A 20,799-nucleotide genomic window follows, 5' to 3' on the forward strand; every position below is an offset into this window, starting at 1 on the left:
TAAAAGCTGTTTTTGGACTAACAAGGAATTTTTGAGTTCCGATTCTTACACAATGCTTTTACAGTACAATGATCTATCAAATGATCAAGGAAATTTGTCATTTCCCAATGCATGACCCCTTTAATGATCTACCAATCATAAAGGGATAGTTCATCCAAAAATGAAAGTTCTTTTATTTTTTTGCTCACCCTGAATTCGGTCCAAGCCAGAAGGACTTTCATCGGTATAACACAAAATTTGAATTTGTTTTTGTTTTTTTGATGGTCCATGTGGCATGTGCTTTATTTTATAAAATGACATCTAGAAGCTTTTGTGTGAGTAATGCATGATATTTAATGGTGATTTATTTATTCGTTTGCTCGTTCGTTCGTCAATTTGGTAGTCGACAAGCCCAGTCTTGATTAACTTTCAGTATGTTGAAAAGAGTGGATATAAGAGAGATAAATTATTTAGTTATTTAATTATTATTTTACCTCATTCCTTTTTTTTTACACGATTCTCTGTGCTAGAAAATGAATGACAAGAATTACACAAATAGATAAAGTTTATATAAGTAGTTTCTTCTTTTTTTAAAATCTTTTGCTTAAGGTGTCAGGCTTGTTGGAGATTCTCACTGTTCTGGAAGAGTGGAGATTTTTCATGGAAACACCTGGTACACAGTGTGTGACGCTGCCTTTGACCAGCAGGATGCAGAGGTTGTGTGTAGAGAGCTGGACTGTGGGGCTCCTGTACAGGTGCTGGGAGAAGATGCTTTTGGCAAAGGAGACGCTCAGATGTGGACACAAGAGATTCAGTGCAGAGGAAATGAGTCTCAGATTCACCTCTGTCCAACATCACAATCAAATAAACACAACTGTTCTCATGATGATGACCAGGGGCTGCTGTGTGCTGGTAAGAGTTAAAATAATATGTGAGTAATATCTATTAAATATCCTACTTTTATTCACAGTCTCCTGATTTATTTCGTTTGTCACATATAGGTGAAAAAAATGTGCGGTTGGTTGGTGGTAACAGTCGCTGTGCTGGTAGAGTGGAGATTCATCATAGAGGTCAGTGGGGAACAGTGTGTCATGACTTCTGGGATTCGGCTGATGCTGCAGTGGTGTGTAGAGAGCTGGACTGTGGAGAACCTGTAGATGCTCTGAGTGATGCTCATTTTGGACCAGGATCAGGACCAATTTGGGTGAATACTATTTTATGTGCTGGATCTGAGTCAACACTGAAGAACTGTGGATCATCAGGATGGAGTATACATGTCTGTACTCACAGTTTGGATGCCGGGGTCATCTGTTCAGGTAAATGACGCTTTGCATTCCACACTTGTTGTTTCCACCTGTTGCCCAAGAATTTGTGTTGCCGTGTATTGTGTTGAAAAAATAATTTGTGGTTCATGTAATATAAACAGGTCATAAACCTTCCAGACTCGTTAACGGATCTCACCTGTGCGCTGGGAGGTTAGAGATACTTGATGATCAGTCGTGGGTTTCAGTGTGTGACGCTGCCTTTGACCAGCAGGATGCAGAGGTTGTGTGTAGAGAGCTGGACTGTGGGGCTCCTGTACAGGTGCTGGGAGAAGATGCTTTTGGCAAAGGAGACGCTCAGATGTGGACACAAGAGATTCAGTGCAGAGGAAATGAGTCTCAGATTTCATTCTGTTTAATATCATCATCACACAAACACAACTGCACCAGTGACAATAATGTGGGCCTGATATGCTATGGTAAAGTATTAATATTAAGTGTCTCTTTATTTGTTTTTATTTTTACTGATTGTATAACTTTCTTTCCCTAAGTGTTTTTTTCATTGTTACTGAATGGTTAAGTAATATTTGACCCCGCTTTACATTATATTGCACACATAAAGTAAAGAATTTTCTAAAACAAGATTGGGTAACACTTTAGAATAATGGTCCGTAGTTAACAAGTAACTATGCAGGAAGTAATAGGTAGTACTGCATTAACACCGAACTTAATACTATTAACTAATATGGAAGCAATATTAACTAAGCAGTAAGTATTATCTAAATTAGTACAAAGGTAGTTCCTTGGTAGGTATTTGATTATTACTAAAGAAATGTATCCTCACTGAGAACTACTTGTGAACTAAGAAAGAATAACCAATTAATTACTAATCACAAAAGTAACATGTCTAAAAAGTGAACAATTGTGGGGGGGGTTTTAACTCTTAACATGGTCATAACATTTCAGAAGCTTGTGCCTCAAATGGGTTCTTAGTGGAAACCAGTTTATGAATATTATATTTACCCAAATACATTAGCTACAGGTTGAGATTGTGACTACTACTCTTGCCAAAGGATGGACACATGTTCTCTGTTTATTTCAAACTTAAACATAGAATAATACTAATAATGATCATTTGTTTAAAATTTTAAATAATTAGGAAGTGATGCTGACACTCATGATTGGATTAGTTCACTATTATGAGCTCTTGAGTGTCAGTTCAATATGTCTCAGACTCCAAAGACCTACCTTTATGTTACAGTAGCCGCCAGAGGAGCTCCGGCTTTTGCGTTCTACAGTCGCCGGACTTCTCTTTAGGATATGAATATAAACATTGATGTTCTCTTGTCAAAAACAATTTGCATCCTTAATGAAGAAATTGGCTGCATTTATGTTGCGATAATCGCAAAACCACATCTTCCAGATTACAATGTTTGTTAGAATATTACTAGTGCCTGTACAGTATGTGTTAAATATAAAATTAAATAACTTGTATTACTTGTGAAAAACATGCTAACTCCTCACTAATTACTCAAGCGTTACCTTGTTATCCCGCAGGAACTACTAGTGATGTGGCCCATTATTTTAAAGTGAAAAACATGCTAACTCCTCACTAATTACTCAAGCGTTACCTTGGTATCCCGCAGGAACTACTAGTGATGTATGTGGCCCATTATTTTAAAGTGAAAAACATGCCAACTCCTCACTAATTACTCAAAATTAATGTTTTGACTCTATTGCATTCAATTGTCTTATCAATTAAATTTTCAGTCACATTTATTAATACAGTTTAACGTTACATTTCGCTCTGTTCATGCCTTCTGCTGCAAATTCGTTTCGGATGATTAGCCTATATGGTGTTAAACAAGAATACACTTTAAAACCTTAAAAATACCTTCTTTAATCGTTTAACCATTTTGTGTTTTATTTACTGTGAGACACAAAAGGTATTTTCTCCTATAGACCCATAATACACTAAAACACAACATAAATTCACAAAATATATCAATTTTATTAGCTTGATGTAATCCAAATCTTTAGAATCCATACGTTGTTTGCAAGAAACAGATCCAAATTCAGCCCTTTATCCAGTGATCTTCATCTCCATTTCCGCTTCTCCCGAAACGTTACGACATGTTTTACGGCAGTGATATCAGACGCTTATTGGCTCTCGCATGCTTCGTCACAGATTACAACATGCCGTGTTTAAATTGGTGTACTATATTTGAATTGGAGAAGCGCGCGCGCCTTCACCTTACTGTCTATGGCCTTCACAGAGCGAACAGCGAACCGAAACCGGATTAACATTTTCATGGATTAATAATTTATATTCTGCTCTGTAACGTTACCTCATACAATACTGCCAGAGAGGACTGCGACACATCGTCATGTGAACAACTTTTGGTACCGGTTTTGATATTTTCTCAATAAATAAATGATTGTGATTATACCTGTCTGTTGTTTTTCTTTATAATTCTAGCCTACGTAACTTAGTTTACAGAAATTGTTAGGGGTAACGTTAGGGGTAATGATTAGTTTTACTATGTTTTAATGCTATATTGTTAATAAAACTGCCATTTCCCTACACATATCTGTCCATTAAGTTTTATCCTTTTAATTTTGTCAATAAAATGGGAATGTTTAGGTGTGGGAGTAGGGTTAAGAGATCTTACATTTATAATCTATAAAATGGTAAAAGGGAAATTATACAGATATCGTTATGATATGAAATATTAGTAAATAGTTTACATTTTTTAGCTGTAAAATCGTAATAATGTTACGTTTAAAGGTTGCAGATACGTCCATATTAACGTTATACGTTTCAGCATCGAAACGTACAAAAAAGTATGTTTTCTATCTTTGAGAAAATTACGTATGAATACCTACGTATTACAATGAGACCAGGCTGCACTAGTAGTTAACAAGGGATACCAAGGTAACGCTTGAGTAATTAGTGAGGAGTTAGCATGTTTTTCACTTTAAAATAATGGGCCACATCACTAGTAGTTCCTACGGGATAACAAGGTAACGCTTGAGTAATTAGTGAGGAGTTAGCATGTTTTTCACAAGTAATACAAGTTATTTAATTTTATATTTAACACATACTGTACAGGCACTAGTAATATTCTAACAAACATTGTAATCTGGAAGATGTGGTTTTGCGATTATCGCAACATAAATGCAGCCAATTTCTTCATTAAGGATGCAAATTGTTTTTGACAAGAGAACATCAATGTTTATATTCATATCCTAAAGAGAAGTCCTCCTCTGGCGGCTACTGTACCATAAAGGTAGGTCTTTGGAGTCTGAGACATATTGAACTGACACTCAAGAGCTCATAATAGTGAACTAATCCAATCATGAGTGTCAGCATCACTTCCTAATTATTTAAAATTTTAAACAAATGATCATTATTAGTATTATTCTGTTTAAGTTTGAAAAAAACAGAACATGTGTCCATCCTTTGGCAAGAGTAGTAGTCACAATCTCAACCTGTAGCTAATGTATTTGGGGGAATATAATATTCATAAACTGGTTTCCACTAAGAACCCATTTGAGGCACAAGCTTCTGAAATGTTATGACCATGTTAAGAGTAAAAAAACACAAAGAAAAACACAATTGTTCACTTTTTAGACATGTTACTTTTGTGATTAGTAATTAATTGGTTATTCTTTCTTAGTTCACAAGTAGTTCTCAGTGAGGATACATTTCTTTAGTAATAATCAAATACCTACCAAGGAACTACCTTTGTACTAATTTAGATAATACTTACTGCTTAGTTAATATTGCTTCCATATTAGTTAATAGTATTAAGTTCGGTGTTAATGCAGTACTACCTATTACTTCCTGCATAGCTACTTGTTAACTACGGACCATTATTCTAAAGTGTTACCGGCATTGTAATGACAAAAGTTCTTTGCACAGGTTACACTGATCTCAGACTGGTAAACGGTTCAGACTCCTGTTCTGGAAGAGTGGAGCTTCGGTTCCTCAATGAATGGGGAACAGTGTGTGATGCATGCTGGGATATGAGAGCTGCCAGTGTCCTCTGTAGACAGCTGAATTGTGGGATTGCTGTGTCTGTTGTGGGATCAGACTGGTTTGGAGAGGGAAGTGGTGAAATCTGGGCTGATGTGTTTGATTGTGACGGGAATGAAACAAAACTCTCAGAATGTTCCGTCTCTTCATGGAGTCGAGCTGAATGTTCTCATAGACGAGATGTTGGAGTCATTTGCTCTGGTAAAGTTATTTGACACACTACTGAAAAACTCTCTATATAATATATAAACACTATTTTATATTGTTGAAACACAAGTCTTACTTTAGTAAAACATGAAATCTTCTCCTCAGATTCCTCTCTGGCTGTTCATGACGGTCTGGTGCGGGTATCTGGAGAGAGACAGTGTGAGGGGGAGCTGGAAGTTTCCATCCATCAGGTCTGGAGGAGAGTTCTGCTGGACTCCTGGAGTCTCACTGAATCCTCTGTGGTCTGCAGACAGCTGGGCTGTGGCTCTGTGCTGAACTTCTCCGGCTCCTCTTCATCCAGTCCTGAACACAGTCATGAGTGTGTGACGGGCTTCCAGTGCTCTGGGAGTGAAGCTCATCTGGGGAACTGCAGCTCTCCACAAACTCTCAACTGCAGCTCCACACAACAGCTGTCAATCACCTGCCTTGGTGAGAACAACAACATTGGGCAGATTATTCAGTTGTTAGTGATCAATAATGTGTTTTTCTCTCTCTGAATATCAGGTCATGGGTCCATCAGGCTGGTGGGTTCTGGGGGAGACTGTGCAGGGAGGCTGGAGGTTTTTCACAGCGGCTCATGGGGGACAGTGTGTGATGACTCCTGGGATATTAAAGATGCCCATGTGGTGTGCAGACAGCTGCAGTGTGGAGTGGCCCTCAGTAACCAGCAGGTACCAGCCTGGTTTGGTCCTGGTTCTGGACCCATATGGCTGGATGAGGTGGAGTGTGAGGGGAATGAGACGTCCCTGTGGAACTGCTCTTCTCCAGGCTGGGGGAAACATGACTGTCAACACAAGGAGGATGTAGGAGTCGTGTGCTCAGGTGAACACAACTAAAAAACAAAACTATTTTGTAACATTTAAAATCTAAAATATTATTTGGTATATTTCAGTCATCCATATATATATGTAAAATTCAGTAGTTGAAATAAATGGAGTTCGATGAAAGCTATTAGGTTGTGTTCATGTTTCCATCTAGAGTTTAAAGAGATCAGGTTAACTGAGGGCTGTGAAGGGAATGTGGAGGTTTTCTACAATGGATCCTGGGGTAATGTGTGCTGGAACCAGATGGAATTAGACACAGTGAGTCTGATCTGTCAAGAGCTGAACTGTGGAAGATCTGGTGCTTTTTCCAATTCTATAACAAGGGTGGAATCAGCTCGTAACTGGCTGGATAAAGTAAAATGTCGACAACATGATACAAATCTGTGGCAGTGTCCGTCTTCACCCTGGGGACAGAATGACTGTGGTGAAGATGAAGTGGCCCAAATCACCTGCTCAGGTAAGGTATAATATATTCTCCACCTGAAGTGCTGCCATGACAGATTCGAACTTCCGTTGTCCTATTTCTGGTCTCCATGTTAATACTAGATAAAAACAGCAACTGAATTAATTAAACACTACTAAGAATACAAATAAGCTCAGGGTCAAGCCAAAAAAATTAAGGAATTCTGTTTTGAGCACTACCCCACAAACATGTATGAATTGCATTCTGTGCCAAATACTGATGGGAGAAAAGGAGCAGGCTTGCAGCACCAGAAGTTAAAATACTCCCCAAATAAGGTACAGTGAGGAAAATAAGTATTTGAACACCCTGCTATTTTGCAAGTTCTCCCACTTAGAAATCATGGAGGGGTCTGAAATTGTCATCGTAGGTGCATGTCCACTGTGAGAGACATAATCTTAAGAAAAAATCCAGAAATCACAATGTATGATTTTTTAACTATTTATTTGTATGATACAGCTGCAAATAAGTATTTGAACACCTGAGAAAATCAATGTTAATATTTGGTACAGTAGCCTTTGTTTGCAATTACAGAGGTCAAACGTTTCCTGTAGTTTTTCACCAGGTTTGCACACACTGCAGGAGGGATTTTGGCCCACTCCTCCACACAGATCTTCTCTAGATCAGTCAGGTTTCTGGGCTGTCGCTGAGAAACACGGAGTTTGAGCTCCCTCCAAAGATTCTCTATTGGGTTTAGGTCTGGAGACTGGCTAGGCCACGCCAGAACCTTGATATGCTTCTTACAGAGCCACTCCTTGGTTATCCTGGCTGTGTGCTTCGGGTCATTGTCATGTTGGAAGACCCAGCCTCGACCCATCTTCAATGCTCTAACTGAGGGAAGGAGGTTGTTCCCCAAAATCTCGCAATACATGGCCCCGGTCATCCTCTCCTTAATACAGTGCAGTCGCCCTGTCCCATGTGCAGAAAAACACCCCCAAAGCATGATGCTACCACCCCCATGCTTCACAGTAGGGATGGTGTTCTTGGGATGGTACTCATCATTCTTCTTCCTCCAAACACGTTTAGTGGAATTATGACCAAAAAGTTCTATTTTGGTCTCATCTGACCACATGACTTTCTCCCATGACTCCTCTGGATCATCCAAATGGTCATTGGCAAACTTAAGACGGGCCTTGACATGTGCTGGTTTAAGCAGGGGAACCTTCCGTGCCATGCATGATTTCAAACCATGACGTCTTGGTGTATTACCAACAGTAACCTTGGAAACGGTGGTCCCAGCTCTTTTCAGGTCATTGACCAGCTCCTCCTGTGTAGTTCTGGGCTGATTTCTCACCTTTCTTAGGATCATTGAGACCCCACGAGGTGAGATCTTGCATGGAGCCCCAGTCCGATGGAGATTGACAGTGATGTTTAGCTTCTTCCATTTTCTAATGATTGCTCCAACAGTGGACCTTTTTTCACCAAGCTGCTTGGCAATTTCCCCGTAGCCCTTTCCAGCCTTGTGGAGGTGTACAATTTTGTCTCTAGTGTCTTTGGACAGCTCTTTGGTCTTGGCCATGTTAGTAGTTGGATTCTTACTGATTGTATGGGGTGGACAGGTGTCTTTATGCAGCTAACGACCTCAAACAGGTGCATCTAATTTAGGATAATAATAATGGAGTGGAGGTGGACATTTTAAAGGCAGACTAACAGGTCTTTGAGGGTCAGAATTCTAGCTGATAGACAGGTGTTCAAATACTTATTTGCAGCTGTATCATACAAATAAATAGTTAAAAAATCATATATTGTGATTTCTGGATTTTTTTTTTTAGATTATATCTCTCGCAGTGGACATGCACCTACGATGACAATTTCAGACCCCCCCATGATTTCCAAGTGGGAGAACTTGCAAAATAGCAGGGTGTTCAAATACTTATTTTCCTCACTGTATATGACTGCTGCTTATCATTTTGGGGACAAAAATCCCACTGAACTTCACTGCGATCTGCAGCTGTATTTGGAAATTAATGCCCACCTGTTATCAGTGTAGTTTAACTCAGGCCGCTTCATGTCATCTACTCACATTGAACTCTTGACAGCTGCGGCACTGCCAAAAGACAGTCATTGCGACACTGTAAATTGTCAGCATTATGGAGACATATCCTTTTTTTGGTAACACTTTACAAAAAGGTTTCATTAGTTAACATTAGCATGTTTATTAATAAACATTAACAAAAATGAATAATGTTTATAATGCTCTAACTTGTGAATCCAGAACATAAAAGTCTTGAATCCCCTCGAAGCTATTTGACATGGTCTACATCTCCCTACCAGAGACAGTGTTCAGGTATGATGGCATTTGTTAATTTGATGGCAAAGAACATCATAACAGTCATGTGACCAGAATAGTACTATTCTGGATATTAATGTGTTGTCTTCTATGTGCAATTTAGAACGCCTTCCTCTCAGACTGAGAGGTTTGGGCCGGTGCTCTGGGAGGCTGGAGGTGTATCATAACGCTGTGTGGGGTTCAGTCTGTGCTGATCTGTGGGACATCAGCGATGCTCAGGTGGTCTGCAGGCAGCTGGGTTGTGGAGCAGCACTGAGGGCTGATGGGAATTCAGTCTTTGGTGCTGGTGGAGGTGTTGTGTGGCTGAACAGAGTCGAGTGCAGAGGGAATGAGATTCACCTGTGGGACTGTCCTCTCTCCCTGAAGAACCACACTGACTGCTCCCACAAAGAGCACGCTGGACTCACCTGTGCAGGTCAGAGCAAAACACTGACCAATGTTTGTCTTTCTTTTTTTAAAACATAATTTTAGTGCTAATAATACTGTTTTGTTAGATTTGTCAGTGTCCACTACTCCTGCCACAACACCATCAGCTTCTCCTCCAGTTTCTCAGACAGTGCGCTCAACATCAGTCACTCCTCCACAAACTCCTCCAGTGTCTCTCTCTGTGCTTGTGGTTGTACTGGGAGTTTTGCTCTTACTGCTCTTAGTGCCACTGCTTATACTGATTCAGCAGAACAGAGTGATGAGGAGAGGTAGGAGAGATCCAGAGATTGTCATATTGTGTGTTATTCAGTGTGTGATCAGTCATGTGTTGTGAACTGACAGCAGGTTTGTCTGTCTACACTCACAGCTCTCTCTAAGAGGAGACACAGGACGACGACTGAGGCCGTTTATGAGGAGCTTCATCACAGACCCACTAATAGACAGATTTTCTTCACTCAGAGGGGTGAGTAAATGTCATAGAGTCTGATTTTAGGAGATCATAATCACTTTATTCATAGCGGAGAGTAGAGTTAATCACATATATCCATTTGAGGGACTTTTGTATGTTATCTGAAATTATACAGTGTTAGTGTTGAGATTCAAAGGAAGTGGGGATTTTGGCTGATTTACGATTGTGAACGTGTGTGTCCGATGAATCTACTTCTCCATAATAGGAAGTGTCCTTTCAGAAGAACAGCATTCTGGGTATGAAGATGCTGATGAGCTTCTCTCAGGTTAGAGGACTCAAATATAAATCAATATAACTCAAATCGTATCTTCTACATACAGAAATGAATGAATGTTACAGTGAATTAATTAAAAACATTCACTTAGCAGGTTACTAAGTTTAAATTATATAAACCATTCAGCATCATGTAATAATTCAGATAAGGATTTATTTAATCTTTTGTTTCTTTCATCTACTCTTTTTAAAGCAAATTTTGCAGGAGGAGCCGCACCTGACAACTATAATGACATCACCACCACTGAAGGGTCAAATAAAGGTCAGTGACTTGAACTCATTTCACTAAATTAAATGAACTATTGGGCCTCTGAATAGTTAAAGCAGTTTTTGTTTATTTCCTCCTTGCTGTTAACTCATTTAGAAGAACAGCAAATCACACCTGAGAATTATGATGATATAATCACTGTTGGACTGAGATCTCGTGATACAGGTTTATTTTTTATTATCATTTACAGGTTTTAACAATATAAATTTATATGCATAATTATACATTTGCACTGTTTCAAAATCCCAAATTGTGCACATTTAATGGATGCATTTAATTTTTCAATATTTTGTTTATTTGTCTCTTTTGATTTGCCAGAAAATTATGATGATGTCATCATTGTACGACAATTCTCCAAGGATAAAGCAGGTGTGGGATTCAAATCACTCTCTCAAATTTTTTTTTTTTTCTTTGTTTGTTTATTTGATTGTCTTATTGTCAAATTATAGTGGCATTTATACTCATATAATTAATAATAGAAACATTTATATCAGAGGGTGTTCAGGAGGAGTATGATGATGTGAAGAATATCAGGGAATATAGTGACATGTTTGGTACGTTACTGACACCTTTTTACCTTACACTGAATGTTTACGTTTAGTTTTTTATAATCACTTTCAAATATAAATTTCTGCGATCATGATAGTTCATTTAACTTGACTGCCAATTTTGATGTGTTCATTTATAATGCTTTTTAAAGCATATATTGATAAATTAATTTGCTCTTGTTTTCTACCAACAGACTATGACGATGTGGAGGAGGAGCCAGGAAAACAAGGAGGGACTTTATAACTGAAACCACACCCACTGCCTCAAATCCTTTTAAAGCATTTAAGTTTTCTGCAGAGTTTAAGTGTCTTAGATACAAGTTTCCACTGCTGTCCACCAATCTTTTATGTAACATTTTGGATGCTTTAACTTCCACTGCTCCAGTCTTTAATATTTCACAGCATCTTCAACCTATAAAAAATATCATATTTCTTTTGAATGTAGACCCACTGATGGTGGAAATACATATTTAGCTAAAGAACGTTGGAATGTACTTTGGGAAATAAGTTTACAAACAGCAGCTGTGATCAAGGATCTTTCCCTCAAAAGAATGTAATGACTCTTTGAACTGAGCAGAAGAGCATGTTGTTCACTTTATGTCCCGCAGAGGGTTTTTTACAGTCAGACATACACAGCATGTACATTTGTACTTGTTCATTTGTTTTATGTACTTGTTTTATATTTGAATCCAATTTTAATGTTTTTATTTTATTTATTAATTTTAATGTTTTCTAATTAGCAATTAAAATCAGACTGGCTATGTGCATGGATATTATGTCATTATTATTGTATTGTGAAATTGGGGAATGTTGCAAACTTTTTTTGTACACAAAATGCTAAATTCAATAAAGTTCTATGAAATATTGTAAACTGTTATTCTGTAGCAGTACTTTGATATGTCTCTGTCTCAGTGTTTGTGGTCAGCAGTTAGTTATCAGTGCTTGTATCTCTTCTCTGCAGGTGTCAGACTCTGGCGCTGTATGTACACTGAAGTGTTTCCCACATTCACTCTCATGACGGCTGGGTGAGTTTATCATGAGTGTGTCTCCTCAGTAAAGTGTCTCTGTAAGGTGGAGGAGGAGTCCCGTTCATCAGCAGTGGGGTTACACTATATTGCCAAAAGTATTGGGGCACCCCTCCAAATCATTGAATTCAGGTGTTCCAATCACTTCCATGGCCACAGTTGTATAAAATCAAGCACCTAGGCATCCAGACTGCTTCTACAAACATTTGTGAAAGAATGGGTCGCTCTCAGGAACTCAGTGAATTCAAGCATGGTACCGTGGTAGCTTTCCACCTGTGCAATAAGTCCATTTGTGAAATTTCATCACTACTAAATATTCCATGGTCAACTGTTAGTGGTATTATAACAAAGTAGAAGCAATTGGGAACAACAGCAACTCAAGTGGTAGGCCAGGTAAAATCAGAGCGAGGTCAGACGTACAGTGCGGAGAAGTCGCTAACTTTCTGCAGAGTCACTAGCTACAGACCTTGTAACAGAGACAGGTGTGCCAACTGCCACAAAGAGGCCCCAAAGATGTTTCAAACAGTAGCAGCACCACTGCTCTGAATGTACCGGCAGATGGAGGCGTAAAAATGAAGTCAAAATTTCGGTGTTTATTCCAATAGAGTGCAAGTGGTATTTACAGTGAAAATCCCAAAAAGACGAAACAAAAATAAAATAAACTGTTCAAAGTTATTCGCAAACAAACTTTTGGCTATGCCAATAAATTGACCCAAAACAGAGCAACAACTACAAACCAACTCACACTAACAACACTGAGAGGCCCTCTTAAAAAGGCTAAGCCCCTCTTACTTGGACTAAACCATTTAGTGATTAAAGGTAATAAAGAAATTTAAGAAAGACAAAAAAATAGATTTAACAGTAACAAAGAGATAAACTGTTAGAATAATACAAAAATATATAAACATTGGAAACAAAACAAACTCAATTAATTATTAATGTTTAACAATGTTTAACGAAGGATCAAACAGAACACAAATCTCCCCCACACTGTGCCTTCTATTGGCGGGAAAGAGATCTTCAAAAATGGTGGCAGTTACTGTGACCGGGTTTTGTCTGCTGGTATGGGAAAATGTTCCAGTACGCAAGTATGACAATTTATATTATGCAAGTGGTTAATTGAAAACAACAAACATTTAACATGGTTACCGGTCTTGTTTGATTTCTTAACACAATACATAAATTAACATAGTGAAATTAATGACTCAGTAAATGTTAAACTAAAGAAAAAGGGCATGGTGAGGACAGGAACAACACTAAATACACAATCAGTCACACACACATATCTGTGTTAACTGGTGTTAAAATTTGCGCAAAACAGATAATGTGTTATGTTAGTATGAAAACTGTATGTATGCATGTATCTTCTGAGACCACGGTCATAATAAGAGTCCTTTTACAAAATAAGAGTCTCTAGTCACAGAGCCTCACTGTGACATTTCCCCCTCCCTCTCCAGACACCGCCTGTGGTGTCCTCGAGAGAAAGTCTGCAGAGTAATTTTGTGACCCTGACTTGTGCAGCACCTCAAAATCAAACGGTTGCATGGCCAGAAACCACTGCGAGCATTTGTGTTTTTAATGCGGCCTAACCAGGCCAATGCTCAGTGATCAGTTTCCAACCGGAATTTTCATCCAAGCAAATAATACCTTAAAGAGTCCAGGGCCCACTTAACAGCAAGGCACTCCTTTTCAACAGTGGATTTAGTTTACCTCTCTGGGCAGGAGTTTCCTACTGATGTATATAACTGGCTTGAGTTGACCTTGTTCCTCTTGAAGGAGTAGGCTACAGCACCAATGCCATGTTGTGAGGCATCAGTCTGTACTGTGAACAGTTTCCCAAAATCAGGACTCTGAAGAATTGGCTCCTGACATAGTGCGTCCTTTAAGTCTTTAATGTCCCTGACAACCTCTGTAGTCCCATTTAGCCACTTGTTAGCAACAGCATTTTAAAAGACAAGTAAAAGCTTCTAAAAGATCACAAGAGTGTATTACTGATGTATTTTATATTGTTGAATGAAACGTGAAAATATTGTGTTTTTGTGTTTTGAGCTTGTGTTAACCACAGGCCTTATTTCAAGCATTTAACCAAAAACCTATTCAAAAAACTCATTGACTTCAGGCTGATGGAACCGAAAGTGCTAAAATGCTAATATGTTTCTGTGTCTACCTGTTTGGCCTACAAAAATACATCATCCCTAGTCTGGCTATCACCAGACCAAGCTCAATCTTTTAAGATTGAACATTGGTCTGGGGAGTCTGCTATGTATTTTCAACCATAGACATAATAGAGAGTAGACGCCCTATTGGCCGCTGGGCGCAAGAAATGCGGCCGCCATCTTGAACCGGTCATACTCCTAGTTGCTTAGCAGCAGAAGAAACAAGATGCCGAGCACTGTGCAGCATATTCCTGCTCAAATCGGCCGACCATCGCAAACAGGGCTCTGGGGATTACTTTTCACAAGATTTAACTTACTATTGGTTGTATTTTGTGAATAGAATATTACCAGAGAGTTGAGAAGGAGAAAGGATCTTTGATATTACTGTACTGAATTCATAGCCAGCTAGTTCGGTATTCAGTGAGGTATGATTAATTAAATGCGCTAACAGCTCATTGCACCTGCCAAACAGATTACACTGAATGGAGCGGCTGACCGGTCCAAGATGGCGGCCCCATGGCGCGTCAGCGCCAGTAGGCAGTAGCGGTCGATGCAGCTTCTACTCTCTATTATGTCTATGGGTTTACCCAGTTTACATCATCCCTGCACCACTCTATACAAGGGCGCTTAGCAGAAATTAAGCACACAGGCTCACTCTGCTGGAAACAAGATGAACAACAAGCTCACCTTCACTTTGACGATTATGGTTTTTGTGGGCCATTTGAAACAAACCACTTTTGTGCAATATGAGAATTATCTTGAGAAAGTGATGAGATGTTTCACACAATACATTTTCTGCCTCCTTTTTACTTTTTTTTAAAATTGCTATTTTGCAATAGTATTTAATTTAAAGAGTTGACTTTATTACGTGTTAATATCATGCTAACATATGTAGCCTATACACTAATATCACAGTTATCAGAGCTTTTATCTCTTCTCTGCAGCTCCACAAGATACTATCTTGAGGCCACGAGTTACTATCTTGAGGCCACGAGTTACTATCTTGAGGCCACGAGATACTATCTTGAGGCCACGAGATAGTTATAATTATTTTTGTTGCCAAAGTGGGACTAGGGGGGCTCCGTAAATGAACATTTCTTTAAAACAAAATTTATTTGACAGAATTTAATTTTCTTAATGGCATAAACAGGCTTTACTCCCTTGAAACTTAAACAGGAATGGAACATGCTCATATTTTAGAGAATGTAGTTCATATTTTCGTTAATAATTATTTATCCATCCACCCGCGACCCACCCAAAATTAATCAGAATGTTATTTTTATTAGCTTCTACTTGACCCGCCCGATCCACGGATTATCCACAGAGCCCCCGCGGATATAACCGCGATTCGCGCATCACTATAATAATTTTGTCTGCTTCTGCATCCATTGCATATCGAGCTGTTTTACTTCATTTTCCGGGCCTGAACGTCTACATTTGGTTGTTTTGGCAGTGTATAGTGTAAATGCAAATATCAGATACGGATCACTTTTAAAAGATGATGTAAGCGGGTCGTCAAAAATAAAAAAAATCAGATATAGTCAGCAAATCGGAATTGGGCATCAAGACCTGCAGTGTAAATGCAGTCTTTGCAACGCCTGTCACTTCTGTGGAAGTATGATTTTGCAAAACAAGGTGCTTTAGCAGAAATGTAGTTCACTGGCTCTCTCTGCTGGTCACAAGGTGAACAACATGCTTATCTTCACTGATAATTATGGTTCTCTTACGAGAGGTTCTCTCGTATTGCGTAAGTAGCTTACGCTTCGGGAAAGTTCTCTTTCTTCGAGATCTGAAGCCAAAAAAATTATCCTTAATTTTGCATTTATTGTCAACGCAGTGCAGCGGCAGGCAGACCAAAGCAAGCTGTATAAGCGTGCTCATTGGCTGCCAGGCGGCAACTGCTTAAGCCTACCAGTGAGCCCGGCGTGACGTCACACCCAATGAGGGCGCTTCGCGCCCTCCACACCCTTCTAACCGTCAAGAAGGGTGTGGCCAGTGTGTATATATTGAGGGCTCACAGACTGAACTCTGATTTTCTTGTCTTCAGCGAAGCTCTTCGCATCGCTGGATCTTGAGAAGCCGCCGCCGTCGAAACCAGCGACCAGCAAGCTTAGGACAGCGCCTGAGGAAGCCGGCCGCCTTCAGCCATCCGTGCCTGCTACGCTATCCGGCGACATATCCTTTTATTACTGCTGTGTGTGTTCGCCCTGCGACACACACTTTCTCTCACTGTTCTAAAAGAGCACGAGGCGTTTTTGTCAAAATACCTCGTTTTTCCTGCGGCTCGTGCCGCGCCCCGCTCAGCAACGGAGACCGCCACCTCTTCTGCGCTCTCTGCCTGGGCCGCGAGCACGCCGCCACCGCACTCTCTACGGGCGGCTGCCCCGAGTGCGAGGAACTTTCAATGTCGACCCTGCGGGCTCGACTTGAAGTTTTCGACCAAGCTGTCGCTCCGCCTGTCCCTGCCGGGCCGCGCAAGAAGAAGCGCCGCTCGCAGAGACCACCGGAGACTGTTGTGACTGAGGAGCTCGCCGGAACCTCTCCCTCGAGCTTCTCTCTCGCCCTCCCCGCCCCCCCTCCCGGCCGCTCAACCGCCGGCTCTCACCCGCGCCGCCGCTGCGTCAGGGGATGAGGCGAATGAGATAAACACTCTCCCTCTGTTCGAGCCGCGCTACTGCGCCGCTCACAAGGGATGGCAGAAGCGGACGGTCTTGGAGCTCTCTTTACGTTACAAGAAAGCTACTCCGTCCTCGCGCGTCACTCACCGGCGAAAAGGAGAACAGAGTGTTTTCGTCCCGCTGTGGCCGGACCTACCTCCATTTCTCAGTCTCCTCTTAAGTTCAGGCGACTGGAATTGTTCATATCGCAGTGTACGAGCCTGTTATAAATACACGCACGCCTGCAAGCAAACGCCGTCACAAGACATGACGCTCTGTTATATGCTCGCTCTAACCGGAAGCTATTGTATTCTCCCCTGTGGCTCAGTGGCGGAATCTTAGACTTTCGCGTCAGAGACCCGTGTTCGATCCCGGCTCTCGCGGCAGTTAATAATTTATGCTGTTCGCTTCTCCGAGCCCGCGGCCAGCTTTTCTTACATACAGAAAGCGAACCCGCTCTCCCCCTTGTTGGGCCGCGCAGATTGCGCCGTTCACAAGGGATAACAGAGCGGACGGTCACGAGCAACGTTCAGCGCGCGCGCGCCTCACTCACCGGCGAAAAGAGGAGAGAGAGTGTTTTAGTCCCGCTGTGGCCGGACAAACCGCCAATTCTCACACATTTCTCAGTCCCCTCTTAAGTTCAGGCGGCTGGAAATATTACTATTGCAGTAAACGAGCCTGTTTTATACACGCACGCCTGCAAACGAACATGAGGTCGCTCTCTTATATCTTCGCGCTAACTGAAAGGAAATGTGTTCTCCCCTGTGGTTCAGTGGCAGAATCATAGGCTTTCACGCTAGAGACCCGAGTTCGATCCCGGCTCTCGCGGCAGATAAAAATTTATGCTGTTCGCTTCTCCGAGCTCGCGGCCAGTTTTTCTTACATACAGAAAACGAACCCGCCTCTCGTACCACTCCTACTCATGGTGCTCGAGTATTTATGAGCGTCTAAACACGAGGGAAGAAAAGACGGTTAAGTCCCGCTGCGGCTGGACCACTGTCAAAGCTTCACGCTCTGTCAGTCCCCGTTGCCACGGCTACTGCAGATGTTTACTTCGCAGTCATCGAGCCGGTATATCTACCCGCTCGCCTGCGCGCAACCACCGTTCTCACGGCGACCCAGAGAAATCTCAAATGAGCATAATGTCTGGTTGCACGGCTCACGCCGTATGTGTTTCAAATGCAGTGAATGTGCCCACGTTTCCGTGTTCACCCCTGCACACAAGCACTATAAATCCCGTGTTTCTCACAGAGCCCACTCTCACAAAGCAGGCAGAAGCCGCTCGAGTGTTAAAAGTAGGTCACGTGTCCACCTCACCGTGCCCACACCTACTCACTGCCCGCTCTGTCACACGGCCTCTCACGACCGGTCATGTTTTAAATGTAAGTCCTGTGCCCGCCTTCGAGCGCTCACACATACTAACGAACATTTCGCCCCGACGCCGCCCTCGCGCGTCGCGCCTCACACTATATGTTCCCCGTCCAAGCCGCCGGGACACCGTGTGTAAAACGGCCAGCTATCGCTGCGTGCGATCCGCCGTATCTAAGCACCAAGAGCGCGCGCGCTGCGCCCACTCCTCCGTTTCGAGCTCTCGAGCCCGCGACGCGCGGCGATCAGAGCCCGGAGGCCATTCTGCCCCTGGCTTCACACTCAAAAGCGTGGGAAGCTATTCCAGGCGCATCAGAATGGGTGCTAAGCACAGTAAAAAAGGGCTATACTCTGCAGTTCGCTTGCCGCCCCCTGCGCTTTCGGCGCGTACCGAGACGAGAGTGAATGGAGAAGTAGCACATCTACTTCGAGCAGAAATAGCTACACTTCTGTGCAAAGGGGCTATAGAACCGGTTTCCCCTTCTATGAGCGAGTCGGGCTTTTACAGCCGTTATTTCCTCGTTCCCAAGAAGGACGGAGCTCTCAGACCAATTTTGGATCTAAGATGTTTGAACAAGGCTCTTATGAGAAGACCGTTCAAAATGCTCACAACCTGGCAAATTCTCGCGCAAATTCGCCCGAGGGACTGGTTTATATCTCTCGATCTAAAAGACGTGTACTTTCAGATCCAGATAATACCCCGTCACAGGCCATTCTTGAGATTCGCCTTCGACGGTCAGGTATATCAGTACACCGTCCTGCCTTTCGGCCTGTCGTTGGCACCCCGTACATTTACGAAGTGCATGGACACGGCTCTCGCTCCCCTGAGGGGTCGGGGAATGCGAATTCTGAACTACTTGGACGATTGGCTAATTCTAGCACAGTCAGAGGCCGAACTCATCGCCCACAGAACAGTGCTTCTAAGCCACCTGGACAGCCTGGGGCTCACGGTCAACTGGACCAAGAGCTCATTAGTGCCCAGTCAATCAACCTCTTTTCTGGGTTTGGATCTGGACACTGTGGCAATGACGGCCCGCCTGTCGACACAGCGCGCGCGCTGCATTCGACACCTGGCCGCGTCCTTCCAGCCGGGCAGCACCGCACCTCTCAAGACATTTCAGAGGATGCTGGGTTGTATGGCTTCAGCTGCAGCAGTGCTTCAGCTGGGTCTGTTACGTATGTGCCCGCTACAACGCTGGCTGAATGCCCGAGTGCCTCACAGAGCCTGGGCTTCCGGCGGCATTCGAATCAGAGTGACTCAGAGCTGCGTTTTCAGCACTGAAGCCCTGGTTAGCAGCCGACTGGTACCAGCGGGGAGTGACAATGGGAGCCATCTCACAAGTTATCTCGACGGACGCTTCCACCTCAGGTTGGGGCGCTCTTTCGAGGGCAAACCGGTCTTTGGCCTGTGGTCAGACCAGGAGAAATGCCTCCACATAAACTGTTTGGAGATGATAGCGGTCGAGAACGCGCTCAAGCGCTTCCTCCCATTCATACAGGATCACCATGTGCTAGTCCGCTCGGACAACATGTCCGTGGTATCCTATGTGATCCGACAGGGCGGTGTCAGATCCAGGAACCTGTGCAAGCTGACAGAACGCCTTCTCGTGTGGGCTCACCGCTCGTTGCGCTCGCTGAGAGCCGCGCACGTGCCGGGCCACCTGAATGTCGGTCCAGACAGACTGTCCAGAGACATCATTCCCCCGGGAGAATGGTCCCTGCAACCCCAGACAGTCCAGTTTCTCTGGCGCCTATTCGGCAGAGCGGAGGTCGACCTCTTTGCGTCGAGAGACAACGCTCATTGCCTGAAATTTTTCTCGAAAAGCGAGGACGCGCTGTCCCAGACCTGGCCCAGCCTCCCGCTGTACGCTTTTCCCCCGATCTCCCTGTTACCACAGGTTTTAACAAGGATCAGGGAAACACGATGGGAGAACCAGATTTGGTACCCAGAGCTGGTGAGGCTGTCGCACTCACCTCCATGGCCGATCCCGGTGAGAAAGGATCTCCTCTCTCAAGCCGGTGGGTCAATCTGGCATCCCCATCCGGAGCGATGGTCTCTGCATGCATGGGTAATCAACGGATACCCGTTGACCTGCCAGAAGGGGTCGTGAACACGATCACGCAGTCTAGAGCTCCCTCCACGAGACTGCTCTATGCGTCTAAGTGGTCTGTGTTCTCTAAATGGTGCGCTACTAAGAGCTTTGATCCACGCACATGTGGGGTTCCGCAAGTGCTCTCCTTCCTACAGGAGCTGTTGGAAAAGGGTAGGTCCCCTTCCACGCTCAAAGTGTTGCACGCTCAAACGCTATTGCAGCGTTCGCTGAGGTGACGCGCAGCCGGGCAATCGGAAGGAATGAGCTTATTATCCGTTTCCTCAGAGGAGCCAGGCGGATGAATCCCCCGCGGCCCCCCTCGGTTCCTATCTGGGATCTGTCCTTGGTCCTGGAGGCCCTGAAGGCTTTTCCTTTTGAACCGCTTGAATCTGTGGATCCTAAGTACCTTTCGCTCAAAACCGTTTTTCTGATAGCTCTGTCTTCAGTAAAACGCG

At 42.8% G+C, this 20,799-nt stretch overlaps 1 protein-coding gene across 1 annotated transcript in view; it reads left to right on the forward strand.

Moving 5' to 3' along the window:
- Positions 1-20,799, forward strand: part of LOC311082259 (scavenger receptor cysteine-rich type 1 protein M130-like) — a gene marked incomplete at both ends in the record, with an annotated part of 35,325 nt that overhangs the window by 7,572 nt on the left and 6,954 nt on the right. Inside the window, 16 exons of the mRNA XM_084112990.1 lie at positions 589-891; positions 981-1,295; positions 1,406-1,720; positions 5,167-5,481; positions 5,593-5,916; positions 5,992-6,309; positions 6,466-6,768; positions 9,165-9,476; positions 9,565-9,756; positions 9,855-9,950; positions 10,435-10,491; positions 10,594-10,662; positions 10,816-10,866; positions 10,977-11,051; positions 12,007-12,070; positions 13,032-13,158. Of these exons, the coding sequence (XP_083969116.1) occupies positions 589-891; positions 981-1,295; positions 1,406-1,720; positions 5,167-5,481; positions 5,593-5,916; positions 5,992-6,309; positions 6,466-6,768; positions 9,165-9,476; positions 9,565-9,756; positions 9,855-9,950; positions 10,435-10,491; positions 10,594-10,662; positions 10,816-10,866; positions 10,977-11,051; positions 12,007-12,070; positions 13,032-13,158 (3,236 nt within the window). The remainder of the gene's footprint in view (positions 1-588; positions 892-980; positions 1,296-1,405; positions 1,721-5,166; positions 5,482-5,592; positions 5,917-5,991; positions 6,310-6,465; positions 6,769-9,164; positions 9,477-9,564; positions 9,757-9,854; positions 9,951-10,434; positions 10,492-10,593; positions 10,663-10,815; positions 10,867-10,976; positions 11,052-12,006; positions 12,071-13,031; positions 13,159-20,799) is intronic.

Source organism: Abramis brama (assembly GCF_963993115.1).
Source record: "Abramis brama genome assembly, chromosome: 4".
Lineage (NCBI taxonomy): Eukaryota > Metazoa > Chordata > Actinopteri > Cypriniformes > Leuciscidae > Abramis > Abramis brama.